Source organism: Thunnus thynnus, chromosome 11, assembly GCF_963924715.1.
Source record: "Thunnus thynnus chromosome 11, fThuThy2.1, whole genome shotgun sequence".
NCBI lineage: Eukaryota > Metazoa > Chordata > Actinopteri > Scombriformes > Scombridae > Thunnus > Thunnus thynnus.
In genome coordinates, this window is record NC_089527.1 from 18,217,138 (window position 1) to 18,231,566 (window position 14,429).

General features: G+C 37.7%; 2 protein-coding genes across 2 annotated transcripts; both read left to right on the forward strand.

The window, feature by feature from the left end:
• Positions 1 to 1,651: 1,651 nt before the first annotated feature.
• dhrs9 (dehydrogenase/reductase (SDR family) member 9) lies at positions 1,652 to 7,514 on the forward strand. Its single transcript, XM_067603519.1, has 5 exons — positions 1,652 to 1,880; positions 3,330 to 3,646; positions 3,828 to 4,086; positions 4,168 to 4,331; positions 7,170 to 7,514. The coding sequence occupies exons 2-5, from the start codon at positions 3,334 to 3,336 to the stop codon at positions 7,391 to 7,393; spliced, it is 960 nt and encodes a 319-aa protein (XP_067459620.1). The 5' UTR covers positions 1,652 to 1,880; positions 3,330 to 3,333; the 3' UTR covers positions 7,394 to 7,514.
• A 132-nt stretch (positions 7,515 to 7,646) lies between these two features.
• On the forward strand, positions 7,647 to 14,306 carry rdh1 (retinol dehydrogenase 1). The gene is made up of 6 exons (XM_067603518.1): positions 7,647 to 8,028; positions 10,485 to 10,520; positions 10,623 to 10,953; positions 12,221 to 12,479; positions 13,784 to 13,947; positions 14,031 to 14,306. Exons 1-6 carry the CDS (start codon positions 8,026 to 8,028, stop codon positions 14,273 to 14,275), a joined length of 1,038 nt encoding a protein of 345 aa, XP_067459619.1. The 5' UTR covers positions 7,647 to 8,025; the 3' UTR covers positions 14,276 to 14,306.
• The last annotated feature ends 123 nt before the right edge of the window (positions 14,307 to 14,429 follow it).

The window sequence follows — 14,429 nt, forward strand, 5'->3', positions numbered from 1 at the left end:
AGGGTTAATGATAACTTAGCAGTATATAAATGGGAACTGACAACTATTTTACTCAATCTAAGTTAAGTCAAACCAATAAAAGTTTTAATAGGGTCTGATTCCAGTTGTACATTAACAAGTATCAAATACATGCAGTCAGATACGAGATATGACATTGTGCTTGACATATAGCTCAAATGATATTTAGAATTAAGAGGGCAGGAAAAGAAGTTTGGTTCATGTGAATTCCTGCACATATAGGTGTGGACAGAAATGAGTTGGCAGATAAATAAGCAAAAGGAGCAACAAGGAAAAGAGAAATAAGTAAAATATTAAAATATAGGAAGGCTGAGGTTAAAAATATAATCAAATCAGAAATTAAAAAGAAATGGCAGGAAGAGTGGGACAGAGGAAATAAAGGCCGATACTCAAAGGAAAGTAGGAGAAATGAGGGAAAGCAATTGAAATAGAAAGGAGCGGGTTTGGTCTCGCCAGTCTGAACATTACACTGAATATCATGAATGCGCTACTGGTGATTGTGAGCATTGTGGACTACAGGAAACAGTGGAACGTGTATTTTTGCACTGTCTTGGCAAGAATGACAGATACTTAAAGCAGAATCAGAATCTGTTTATTAGCCAAGTATGCAGCATACAGAGAGTTTGTCTTGGTGTTTGCTCCCACGAACATAGAAGAAAAAAATTAGAACATGAGTGAGGTAATAATAATGAAATAATTTTAAAAAACAACAACATAGTAGTAGTAAAATTAAACTTAAACTTTAAAATCTATTTACAAAATGGAATAATAATAGTTTTGAAATGGGATATAAAATTTGAAATGAAATATTGACTGTGCAATGGACCAAGAAATGGTGACAAGTGCAAAAAATAAATGTGACAGGTGCAGTGAATAATTAAGCCATGTAAGAGTGGGGGTTGATGAATGCAATGTGCGATGTAAAGTCCAGTTTGATTAAATATATGAAAGTGACCAATGCAGGGATTAAACAAGTGATGTGAAATGTTAAATCCAGTTTGATAACAGTTCAGCTGTTTAGTAGGACAACAGCTTGTGGAAAGAAGTGTCTGCTGGTGGAGGTTTTTATGTTCCTATGGAAAGTTACACTTCAAAGGACTCACGTAACATCTGGCTTTAGAGAAATGTTACAGAGCAGTTCAGGGGATGTGAGTTATAAGGCTATTTTTAAATGTTTAGAAAGCACACGACCTAGCAGGAGAATTTAACGTAGTAGTATTATGACTGTAATGTAGTGGTATTAAAGTAGCTGCACTCCAGTCCAGAAGATGGCTGTGATGCTGTTAAAAGCTATTTGCCAACCACCAATAAACAACAAAGGAAGAAGAGGAATATTAACATGTTGTATCCAGCAGAGGGCGCTCCGCTCCTCGCACATAACTCCTCCATGGACGTAATATAAGAGCCCTTATTATACATCCATGCACTCCCATCATGAATAAAGAGAACTCCTCTTTATAAAAATATGATCCGCATTCGGCGAAGACCCGCCCTACTCTGCCTCTGATTGGCTAGTTCTCGTTGCCTTCGTTGGTTAGATTGGTTAGATTAAGGCACGAGGAGTGAGACGGTTGGGTTAGGGTAAGAATATCAGTGTCAGAGCCAATCAGAGGCAGAGTAGGGGCGGGTCTTTGCAGAATGCGGGTGGGGTAAAAAACATGGATGGAAAAAGGTCCTTCAGAGAAGGACTTATCTAGAGGCCACAGGAGGGCATCTGATTTACCCGGATGTTTCAGTAAAAATGCTCTAAATAAACTTTTAAGAAGGAACAAACTTTGTACCCATGTCCACCTCTTAACTTACCTCTGCAGGGTCACATCCTGCTGCTCTTCAATGCGACTCTGACTGCAGAAAATATACATGTAAGTTGTGTTTCTGCTCTATTTAAAGAGATGTCCAGTTAGTTTATCCTGCTTCTGTCCTGTCCTTTCTGGAGTCTTCGGGTACACATCTAGAAATGTTATCTAGCTTTCCAAAAGGAATAATAATAGCAATATTGTGAACGGAGATACCTTTCAGTCTGATTATCAGGCTAACCGTTAAAACGGTTAAAACGTCAGTTAGCAGTCAAATCTTTATGTTTGGTGTCACCATAACACGATATGATTATTATTATCATATCGTTAAACCTTTAAACCGTGAAACCTTTGTGATTCTATAACTTTAAGTGACATAAGATATATATATAAGATAACTTTAAGTTATAGCATCACATAACCTGAAGTTTAAGTTATAGCATCACAAAAAGGTAGATTCTTGCCTCTATTTCCTCAAATGTTTGGCGTTTGCTTGAAGTGTCTTAAATTATTAAGTTGGTGTTGAAAAGTACTGAAGGAGTTCAACTGAGAACCACAGAAAAAATGTTTTCCAATTTATTTTTTGTGTATGTGATTTTTCTATGTGTTTAGAGAAGAAGAAACATCTTACAATTTAGACCAATTTAGACAAATATTTTTACAAAAATATTTTCATAGCTTGTCCACTGCAGTAGACATCAGGATGATTTTAATGCAGATGTTGTCATGTATGACTTGACAATACAAAATGTTAAGGTTTCAAGCTGTACAACCACCTTCAACCAATAACATCATTAACTTTATTTCACTTTGTATTTGTTTTACTTTTTTTGTTTATTTCAGGCCTGTTGTTGTATTCAGAGACACTCTTCTAATCTAAATGTACCTTTGATTTGTGAATGCTGACAAGTCTTTAAAGACTTTACTGTCGATGTGCTGGGAAAAATACTGAATTGGACTGCGTTTTGCAGTTTGGTTGTAGTGTAGCTGTGGTAACAAAGAGGCTGAGGTAGCGCAGGTGTGAATCTATGATGATGGAAAAACACCAAGTGTAAGGCAGTAAATGGGAAACAATACAAGTGCTCATTATAATTCCTTAGAGCCCAACAAGATAAATCTTCTAATGTTTTGTTTTCGTCCCATCAACAGTCGACTATCATGTATAAAAGCTTCAAATTCTCACATTTGAGGAGCTGCAAATCAGCAAATGTTTGTCATTTTTTATGAAAAAATGCTAAACTAGTATTTGAATATCAAAATAGTTCATGATTAATTTTCTGCCGATCAACTAATTGATAAATCGACTGATCATTGCAGGGCTAAACTGTTTATATTTATATTTATATACTGTTTATAAGTATTTATCAATTTCGCAGGAGCATATAAGAAATACCTCCAATGGTTATGTTGTGGCTTCTTTCAAGGACCTTCAAGGAGTTCAGTTCCTTTTTGAGTGGATTTAATTTCAGATTTTACTGTTTCAGGTGGTATAAGTTGGTTTCTTCTTTCCCCTAGAAAAATGTTCCTGTATATCCTCGGACTTGTGGCCCTTTGGTTTATCTATCGTTGGTTCAAGGAGTCCAAAAGAGTGCCGAACAAAGAAGATAAATATGTCTACATCACTGGCTGTGACTCTGGGTTTGGTAATCTCCTCGCAAGACATCTGGACAAGCTGGGCTTCCGCGTGGTCGCCGGTTGTTACACGGAGAAGGGTGAGGACGAGCTGAAGAAGATCTCCTCTGACAGACTGACTACCACTCACCTGGACGTCACCGACTCTGAAAGTGTCAGCAAAGCAGCAGCTCTCATCAAGACTCTGGTTGGACAGAAAGGTGCGTATTGTGCTCACCTCACAAGACGAGAGATTTCACAGCAATCCTACGAAAAAATTAATGTTATTTATGTTTGGGCAGTGATGATGATAATGTATTTTAAATAACACCCACCAACTTTAAAGGAATAGTTCCAACTTTGTGTGTGTGTGTGTATCTGGTTGTGGTTGTGTTGCTCCAGGACTTTGGGCTGTTGTGAACAACGCAGGAATCGCTCTCCCGTCTGGTCCCACCGACTGGCTCACCATCGAGGATTACAAGCCCATGCTGGCTGTCAATCTGTGTGGTGTCATCGACGTAACGCTGAGCGTCCTCCCTCTCATCAAGAAGGCCAGAGGCAGAGTGGTCAACGTCGCCAGTGTGTTTGGGCGAATCAGCCCGTTCGGCGGGCCTTACTGTGTCTCCAAATACGGAGTGGAGTCCTTCAATGACAGTCTGCGGTGAGAGGAGATGTTACTGTTTTACGCTGCACGTGCATCGTTACTTGTTACATTTACAGCAACCTTTTTTGTGTGTTTCAGTTTAAACTTGGCACCTTTCGGAGTCAAGGTCTCAGCCATTGAGCCAGGCTTCTTCAAAACAAACGTCACTGATACAGAGATGGTGAAAAACAACCTGAAGAGGCTCTGGGACAGATTACCTCAGGAAATGAAAGACGACTATGGACGTGGCTTCTTGGACACATGTGAGTTACCGTATCTTTGTTAATGAATATTTAAAAAAACTGTTTTTATTACAACAGCTCAATACATTGCAGAACAGTCACGAACATAAAGGAGATTCTGTCAACAAGTCATATAAGATAAGAAAATGAAGTAAAAGACTAATAAGAGGCTTAGTTCTGACAGAGCTTGTACAAGTGGTGTTTGTCTCTCCATAAATATTTGTTTTCACTTGAAGCTTTGCTTTGATCTTCTCCATGACATAAACTATTTTAATCTTTTATCTTTACTATTCAATATGTAAATGGTTGCAGTTTTGTTTTGTGTTTTTTCTACTAGAAGAAAAATCCTTGATACAAACTTTGAATTATTTTCTGGTGTGTTTGTCAAGTAGGATACAAAGAATACTGCTAGATTCAGAGTCAAATTGATACTCCAAATGAAAGCTGCAAGCAGCGATGAACGGGCCCTTGCGCCCCGTGCACGTTGGACTGTGACCTGGTTGGTGGGTTTGCACGTGGACTTCTTCATACGCAGGCGTTTTTTTGGACAGTGTAAGAAGTGATGAAGCTATTTGGAGCTAGAAAACATCCACAAAGTAACAAACACAAATGCGAAATAAAGGCATGTCGTAGTTTATGTTGTTGAGAACATACTATGTAATATGTGTGTTGTAAGGTAGACTTCCTGTGCACAGTAGGTAACACTATGAGAAACAGACAATATGGAAGAATAGTGAGATTGTGCTTAAAACAAATTCATTTCCTAATTTTCATCAAATCTATCTTTAGAAAAGGAAAGAATTTGAACCCACATGACCTGGTCAAAGTTTGATTGAAACATGTACTGTCAGGTTTGTAGAGACAATAAGTAACTGCAGCTGGACACAGAGAAATACTCATATAATTGAATGGAGAGTTTGAGTGAACCCACACTTTGTTGAACATTTACTGCTTCCACATAGTTTTAGATACAGACTTCATTTGAACTTTAAATGAGTGATGAGACTTTGACCTACAAATCTTGAATTTACATGTCAGACATGTAGATGTCTTCAGACCCGGGCTGTGTTCAGACAGTGCAAGAAGAAGATAAACATCACTTCCTTCGTCCGCTATTTTGCCTGCCGCTGGGGCTGCTTCACTGAAATTTCATAGGGGGCCAGTTTGCATCACTGATGGAATATTGTCATATAGATGTGTTCAGGCCGGGTGTCTTATCAAACATGTAAAGTTTGGGGCAAACTGGAGCATTTACAATAAAGTTATAGCAACTTCCTCTGTCATAGCGAAACATCAAATCTCAAAGATGTGAGGATGAGAATTTTCTGCAGGGTGAGACATGTCTGTCTTGCTCACACCTGTGGCATCAAAATTAAGCAAGTTTTTGGCCCATTCCCTTGATCAATAAGTAATCAATCAATAAGTAACTGCAGCTGAACACAGAAAAATACTCATATATTTGAATGGAGAGTTTGAGCGAACCCACACCTTTTGAACATTTACTGCTTCCACATAGTTTTAGATACAGACTTCATTTTAACTTTAAATGAGTGATGAGACTTTGACCTACAAATCTTGAATTTACATGTTTGTTTTTTTAATCTTTTACAATTTTTGAGATATTAGAGTGTGAGTTTTAAAGTCTTTTGTTGCTCCTCCTGTTATTTTATAATGAGTGTGTATTGCGGAGTGTTTCACAGCACTGAGGGAGTCACATAACGAGGAGCAGTTGGAGAGGAGTACACTTCTGGTGAAATCTCCACATAAATCCCATTACTTTGGCCAAATCTTACATAAAAAATCACATTTTATGAAGGAAATTTCATCCCGAATCCATTGATACAGGTTTGAAAGTGATCAAAAATGATCAACTAAAAACAGTAGAATGGAAAATAATCCCAACTCAAGGAGAATAAAAGCAAAAGTAAGTTAAGCTAAAATAGAAAACAATAAAAATAATAATAATAATTTGAAGCACATTTGTAAAAGTGGGTTTTTATAAGAGATCTAAATGAAGAAACTGTTGGTGTAGCCTTGATCTTCACAGGCCGGTTATTCCAGTTTCTAGGAAGTCTGACTGCCAAAGCACAATAGCCTTTGTAACTAAATCTGGCCTTTAGTTCAATTTAGAGGAAAACACTTGGAGATTATGTTGGGGTTAACAGCTCAGCATTGGCACAAGGTCTAGTTGAGTTTTAAAAGTAATCAATATCAGTTTTAAAATGAACTGAACTAAAGACTCTCAAAGGCCAGTGTGGGGATGTAAGGATCAACTCCAGTTGAAAGAGTTTTGACCGATCTACAAACAGCAAAGAGATATTCTACTAACATTAAACAGGGCAGTAGTCCAGATGTGAGTTAATGAATGCATGGGTGACAGTTTCCAGATTTAAAAACAAGAACATAGAGGTAATCTGCACACTGAGTATTGCAAACTCTAACTCATATCCCCAAATAATTGTCTACTGAGGCAACATGTTGATCTTCGTTGTCTTTATCAGACAAACATCCAGTTTGAAGCCTTTGAAGGTCAAAACATTGCATCATTTCTTTTTTCTTTTTTCTTTATATGTTGCTTTTGTTCTGCACCTGTACACAACTGGGGTTGGATTTGCACAGTTTCCAACTTTTTTTTAAATTCATGTTCCATATTTTTTAACAGAGAAACAGTCTGGTCTGAAAGAAATAAGCCTGAATTATTGATTATCTTGCTCTTTCTCTTTTTTTTTAAGCTGTGATGCCCACTGGCACAGAAAATGATGAAATCTCAGTTCTACTTTTAGAAGTTTTAATGAGTTCCCATGTGTCTGTTTGTCATCTTGACTATATATTTAAATGTGTGAAATGTTTCTCTTTCAGCACTTGAGAAAGTGGATGAAAATTTTGCGCAGCTGACGGACGGGAACCTGATGAAGGTGGTCGGCTGTATGGAGCACGCCATCTCCGCCGTTCATCCTCGCACCCGCTACTCTCCTGGATGGGACGCAAAGTTCATATGGTTGCCTCTGTCGTACATGCCGACCTTCATCTCAGACGGACTTTTCCTTAAAAACAGCCCCATGCCAAAAGTATCAGTCCTGTAGTTTCTGTCAAATCTGAGAAATTTGTCTCCCTAAAAGAAGATCAATGTCTGTTATTTTTACTGCAATAAATATTGACACCATATCACCATATTTTGTTGAATAAAACATGTTTGGCTCTTCATTATGTCTTTTAAATTGCCTCCAGACATTATCATGCACGCCCTATTGGCTTTAAGATTTCTCACTATGTCTCAGGCAGTGACCTTTGACCTCATACACTGGCCTTAATGTATTGTCCTCATTTTAATCACAGCTTTTGTTCTTGATGGACTTTGGCTCCTCTGCTGCTGCTGTTCAAACCTGCGCTTTAGATCTGGATCAATATTTTTTTCTCTTTAACATTAAAAACACACAACACTGGTTTTCTCTGTGACCTTTGGGCCCAGACGTTTTTTCACGGCTGGTTTTAGGTAAAAGGTGAATGCAGTTATCAAAAGCGGGGAGTATTACACAACTTCATGCTAGTGAAACATTGAACCCCGTTGTTATATGATGTATGGACCTTGACTCTGCAGACACACTGAAGTCGATCCTCAATAAACAAAACTTGCCCTGAGAAAGGACCGTCGCTGTGTTCAGTTCAGTCGTTTTCTTGATGAGGAAGACATATCTGCATCCCTACAGCTGTAGTCATGGTATGTTTGCATTATTATACATGTTGCCAGAGCTGATAACAACTACATTCATGTAGATTTAAGGCAAAGTCAGGATCAGATACTTTGAGTGACAGGCTGGAGTGGAAATTTAATGGGGTCTCTGTTTTGTTTTGTTTTTTGCATTTACCATCTTCATGTGTCATGATGCCCTCTGGTGGTCAACAGAGACATTTTGCATTAAAGGATCAGTCCGAATACATTTTTTTTTTCCAACTCTTATATTTACATTTAGCGATAATTTGCCATGTGAGTAGTTTTCAGAGTTCCACAGTACAACAGAGGTCAGTGGGATTTTATTTGTGGTGCACAAAGCGTGTATGTACATTTTTAATGGTTTGAGCACCACAAACAACACTCAGTTTTTCTCTTATGTCTTGGTACAATATGTTTGTACTTCTGTATTGCACTGTGGTGGAAGAAGTATTCAGATCCCACAGTAAAAGTTGTAATACTACAGTGCAAAAATCTGTTACAAGTCAGACAGTCATGTGTTTACTAGTACGTAAAATATTAGAAGAAAAATGTACAATTAATTACTTTTAATGTATCAATACTAAAAGTATAGTACCATTATACAGAAAAATGGACCAGTCATTATATTATCGGATAGATCGGATCTATTACTGATGCATTTATATGTAATTAGCATTTAACATTTTGTTGGTCAAGATGGTGTTCAGTTTAACCACTGTTTGATTTATCTGTAACAAAAATTTTATAAGATGACATGTTTTATCTGTAAAAGCACAATCTGAAAAAGTATAACAAGCTGTCAAATTAATATGTAGTTATGTAAAATATTTGCATCTTAGATGTAGTGTAATAGAAGTTTAAAGTCTCCTTCCTCTCAAAAATGTATTTTGTTTGCTGCTACTTGACTTGGATGTTTTTGTCTTCACTGTGTAGGATGATGTATGTGCAGAGTTTGTTTTAATATTCATCTGCTGAAGGAGGAAAGTTGACTTGAAGCCTCCAGTGCACAAACTCGAATAACAGACTAAACAGTGAAGTTGGAGACATCTTGTGTCCAACAGTTAAACTTATGAAATGAAATATACTTGTATATTCATAGATTCTGGATTTTTCAATCAGGGAGAAGGAGTATATGGAATTTTAAGGATTTCAACAAGGTAATTTGACTTTTCGGTGGGAAAAAAGCATTTTCTGAGTATTTTTATGTATCTTAAAACATTTCAGTAGGGAACCTTCAAAGTAGAATTAATTGAGGGTACCTCAAAATTGTACGTATGTACAGTATTTGCGTAAATACGCGGAGTTACTTTTCACCATTGTATTGCAGCATAAGTTTCAGAGGAAGATATCTAAAAATCTATCTGTGTGGCTTGATACCACTTTGGGGTGAAATGACCCTTTAGGATTTTGGTGTCTTTTATTATTATTGTTTAAAGGATTCTTATTTAATCAGTCGGTATGAGGGCTTTAAAATGGCTCTATTTCTGTGTTTAAATATGTGGAATATAGGAATAGATGTACGAACCCGACTTTAGTAAGATACTGGCACTAACATGTCTGGTGTGTAGGTGCATTATTGCCATAGCAGAATAAACCAGTATTGAGCCCCTATTGTGATAATGTTGGTACTTTGGTTAATAAACACTGTATTTGGTGAATTTGCACCTTGTAAATTTTGACACAGACCTTTAGATTTAAATGCATTTTTGAATATGTAAAGGTGTGTGTGCTCAAGTTAATGGATATATACAAAGGCAATATTCTATATTTTCTGAACTGTCAACAAATCCCATAAAAAGTTGAAAACGAACTATGTTAGTCCATCTCAGAAGTAGGGTCCCACCTCCCTGGACTGCTTGTGACACTCAGCCCATTGGCTCCCATTGAAGACGTACATCTTTAAAAATGGGTCACAAATACATAGTTTCATCTTTTATAATGGCTAAATCATTTCTCAGAGAAATTACTCTGTAGTTTTGAGTAAATGTCACTCAAACAGGGGTAAATGTTGCCTTCTTGGTTGATTATTTTCAGCACTGGATGTAGTTCAGTAGTGACCATCAACAGCATCAGGATGGTGTGTGTAAATAAACTACGGTGTCGATGTTCATGGTAATGAAGGAACACGTCACTGAGAGCAACAATGTGGCTCACTGATGTGTTTTCAAAGGTTTTTGGACAACAGTGGAGGTTTGTGGCACAGAGAAATAAAATAAATCGGACTTCGGCTACACAGACAATATTTGTTAATGTGATCAGTTCATTGTTGGTTTTTGTCTTTTCATTGGATTCATTGATATGAAGGAAACTATAGAAAATCACCAGACTTATCCTTTAAAACAGAGTAGAGGATGCTCTTTAATGGTGCATATCCTCAAGCTCGATATACTCCCATGTTAAGTTTCCATGCCTGTGTGTGTGAACATGAACAGCAGAAACTCATCTCATGTTTCTCCTCTCAGGTGTCAACTGACAGCCTAACAACATATCTATTAGAGGTAAGTTATTCACCTTTTTAGAGAGATTATGTGATAGAAGCCATAAGAAATGTTTCTTTTAAGATCCTACAGAAGTCAAAGCTGTGAGTTGTGTGTTTTCAGGTGATCCTGTCACACCTGGCCTTAACTTCTGCTTTACTTCTGGCTGCTCTCGCCGCCCTCAGCTGGTACATTAGAGATTCCTACAAGGTCGATGGCTTCAACCAGAAGCATGTGTTCATCACAGGCTGTGACAGCGGCTTTGGGAATCTGCTGGCCAGACAGCTGGATCAAAAAGGTTTCCACGTCATAGCTGCGTGTCTCACGGAGGAAGGTGCAGCAGCTTTGGCATCCAAGGCCTCCCCCAGACTGAAGACCCTCCTGTTGAACGTTACAGACAGTGAGAGCATCAGGAGGGCGGTGGAGTTTGTGAGCAGAGAGGTCAGAGAGCGAGGTGAGCTGGGCGGACAGCGGGGGGTACAGGCTGATAGGGTGCCAGTCAGAGTGAGGCACTGGGAGAGATAAGGGCAACCTGGACCACCCCATCATCAACTCATCATCCTCCTACTGATATGTTTAACAAACTTTCTTTTTTTTCAGTAGGAGGGAGAAAATACTTACCTCATAGATTGCAATTCAAGACATTAATCGTAAATCCGGAATTACTGAACATGTCTGTCACACTTTTCTTTTTTCCAGTGTGTCAAGTCTATCTTAACACTACACAGTCTGTACTGTTTACAAATCAACATAGTATTTTTGTATAACAACTATTGTTATGTGAGAAAAAGTGCCATTCCATTATTTTATTAGGATTTTCATATCAGCCACTCTCCTTAGTTTTCTGGCTCCAGTAATTTAGGATTGGCCAGTTTCATCCCTCTGCAACACATAATTACGAGACCAGGATATAACCTCTAAGAATTTATTAAATCAAGTACAAGGAATATGTTTTGGTGCTGGTGTCAGTACAAAAAAAACAAAAATAGGAGAACAGAATAAGAAAACAGTAAGTTTAGTTAAGTTAATAAATATATATGAACGTTATATGTTAATATACAAATATGCACAAAAAACATATTATGATGAGTTTATAGAGGGAGTAAGGTTCTGATTAATATGTTAAGTGTACATAGTGTGCAGAGATACCAGGAATGCAAGATTAGTGCAGCACAATCATTCAAATATTTGTAGTGTGTGATACTGCATGTGAATGTATTTATATATATGCAAAGTTCAGAGAATGAAGGACATCAAGACCCTTTTTTTTTTTAGCTTTTTATTCTGATTTTGGTACTCGTGTGCCAACACCATCTAAATTAAACATTAAACTAAAAACTAAAACCAGTGTTAGATCTCTACAGAGGTGCATGTGAGCTGTTGAGTATTTAAAAATGACATAAAAGGTTGCCAGATCTGATCAAACTTTCTGGTAAAGCCCTGAGTAGTATGCTTTCGCTGTTTGCGTTTGAGATGTGCCTTTACATCCTCCAGCCAGCGTTAATGAGATGATGGTACAGTCTGTTTGAGGAGAATCACACCTGCAGGTTGGTCAGCTTTGACCTTTAAGTCAAAGGGTCAGGATCATATATCAGAAAGGGTATTCAGATGTATGTGGACAGAACCAAATTATAAAGTCCTGTCACATGTTTTGACCTTTATTTAACTAAAGAGAAAAGAAGATCAGAAGTTGATTATCATCCCACTTGTTTCCTCTGCAGGTCTGTGGGGGCTGGTGAACAACGCCGGCAGGTCCATACCGATCGGCCCAACAGAATGGATGCAGTTAGAGGATTTCACAAAAGTTTTGGATGTGAATCTGGTCGGAGTCATTGAAGTGACCCTCCAGTTTCTGCCACTCCTGAAGAAAGCACAGGGTAGGGTGGTAAATGTGGCCAGTATTCTGGGCAGACTGGCGCTCACAGGTGGAGGCTACTGCCTGTCCAAGTGGGGAGTGGAAGCCTTCTCCGACAGCCTCAGGTAGTGATTTATCACACACCCTCTTCAGGTCAGATCAGGGGCAATGTGGCTTACAGACAACACTCATTTAAAAAGATATAGACATAGATATATATAGACAATAAATACCAAAAACACAGGTTAGCGCCAGCGTCACTGCAGTCATTGTCACCAAAACCATCTGAAGAAAGCCAGATGAAGAAGAAGCCAAAAAACCAGTGGGCCATCCCGTCCCATCAACAGCTAGTAATAAATTACATTTTGTTTAAAAACCCAGTAACCAATTAAATAAATTACTTATTTCAAGGAGGTTAAACTTAATGTCTTAATGGAGGCAAATGAAACTCACAGTGTAAACACTGCTTGAGTCCAGTAAGATGACCTGAGCTGTCTGTAGCTCTGACGTGGAAAATAACATATAAATTTACACCAGTTAATATATTATTTCGTATTCACAGTTGTTCTCAGAGGGTTTTTGTTTTTCAGATAGAGATTACAAAACCAACAGATCATCATAAATGTTGAGAGATTTACTGGAGACTTGTCAACACTGAAACCTCTAAGTTTCCTTAAGAAAAGCAATCTTTGGTTTGTATTTTTACAAGTAAAAATAAATAAAATCAGTGTTTGCATCAAATTCCTATTTAAGTAAAAGTGCAGAAGTATTATGAGCTAATTGTACTTCATGTCTAAAGAGTAACAGTACTTTTTTACTGTACTTTTAACTGCATAGGGTTAGGTAGTTTAGTCTAGTGGTTCCAAACCTATAATGGTCAGGGTCTCTCCAAAGATAAATCTGGGGGGTTGTGAGATGATTTAGTGCGGTATAGAAAAGAGGAGGAAAAAAACAATGTTCTGTTTGATAAATTTGCATGAATTATTTCAAAACTTTTCTTTTTTGTTTTTTTAAGGAAATGGGTGAAAATGAAGTTATATGTTCTGAAATATAAGCAAACAATAAAGAATGTATATTGACAGGCATCAGTATAATTACACAATTATACAGGACATAATATATCTATACATAGAATATACATGACTCTATATTCAAAATATAGGTGTTTGAATAAGATACGTAATAGTAAACAATACTCAAGTACTACAAAATTGTACTTAACTACAGTACTTGAGTAAATGTACTTCATGACTTTCCACCACTGCACACAAATTCTTCTATTCTGGACCATGAGCCAGACAATTAAAGTCAAAGTTTTAAATATTAACATGATGTAAACCTGCTTTTAGAGAAAAATCACAGACTGATGAATAAAATAAAATAAGAACTGAGTAAAAACAAAAACATACCGTCTACTTCTTTTATCCAGGAGGGACATGCAACACTTTGGCATCAAAGTGAGCATTATTGAACCTGGTTTCTTCAAGACAGCCGTGACCCGGCTGGATCTTATTGAAGCCGACCTGAGGAGGCTGTGGGCCCGCGTCCCTCAAGATGTTAAAGACTCCTATGGAGCGACATACTTTGACGACTGTGAGTGGAAGTGCAGTAAATTGCAAATCAGTGTCAAATAAATGTTCTAAGACTTCTTCTACTTCCTTTGTTTTTCCCCTCAGATTTGAAAGCTCAGGACTTCTCTATGGGCTTGTTGTGCAGCCCAGACATCTCCAAGGTGACCAGGTGTATGGAGCACGCCTTGACTGCCTGTTTCCCACGCACACGTTACGGTGCAGGCTGGGATGCCAAATTTTTCTGGATTCCTCTGTCCTACCTCCCGTCATTTGTGTCAGATTTTGTCATAAGTGTGCTTCTTCCTCAACCTAAAGATGAGACGAAGTCCAGCAAGCAGCACATAAACTAAAAGGACTGTAAAGTAGCCTGTGTGACACAGATGTTTCCTCCTGTCAGCAGTATAAGAAAACATAAAACTGAGAGGAAATGAAATATATTGTGGCAATAAGGGGAAAAAAAACTGTCAAGACTGTGTTACAAAATAGGAAATTTATTCATTCATG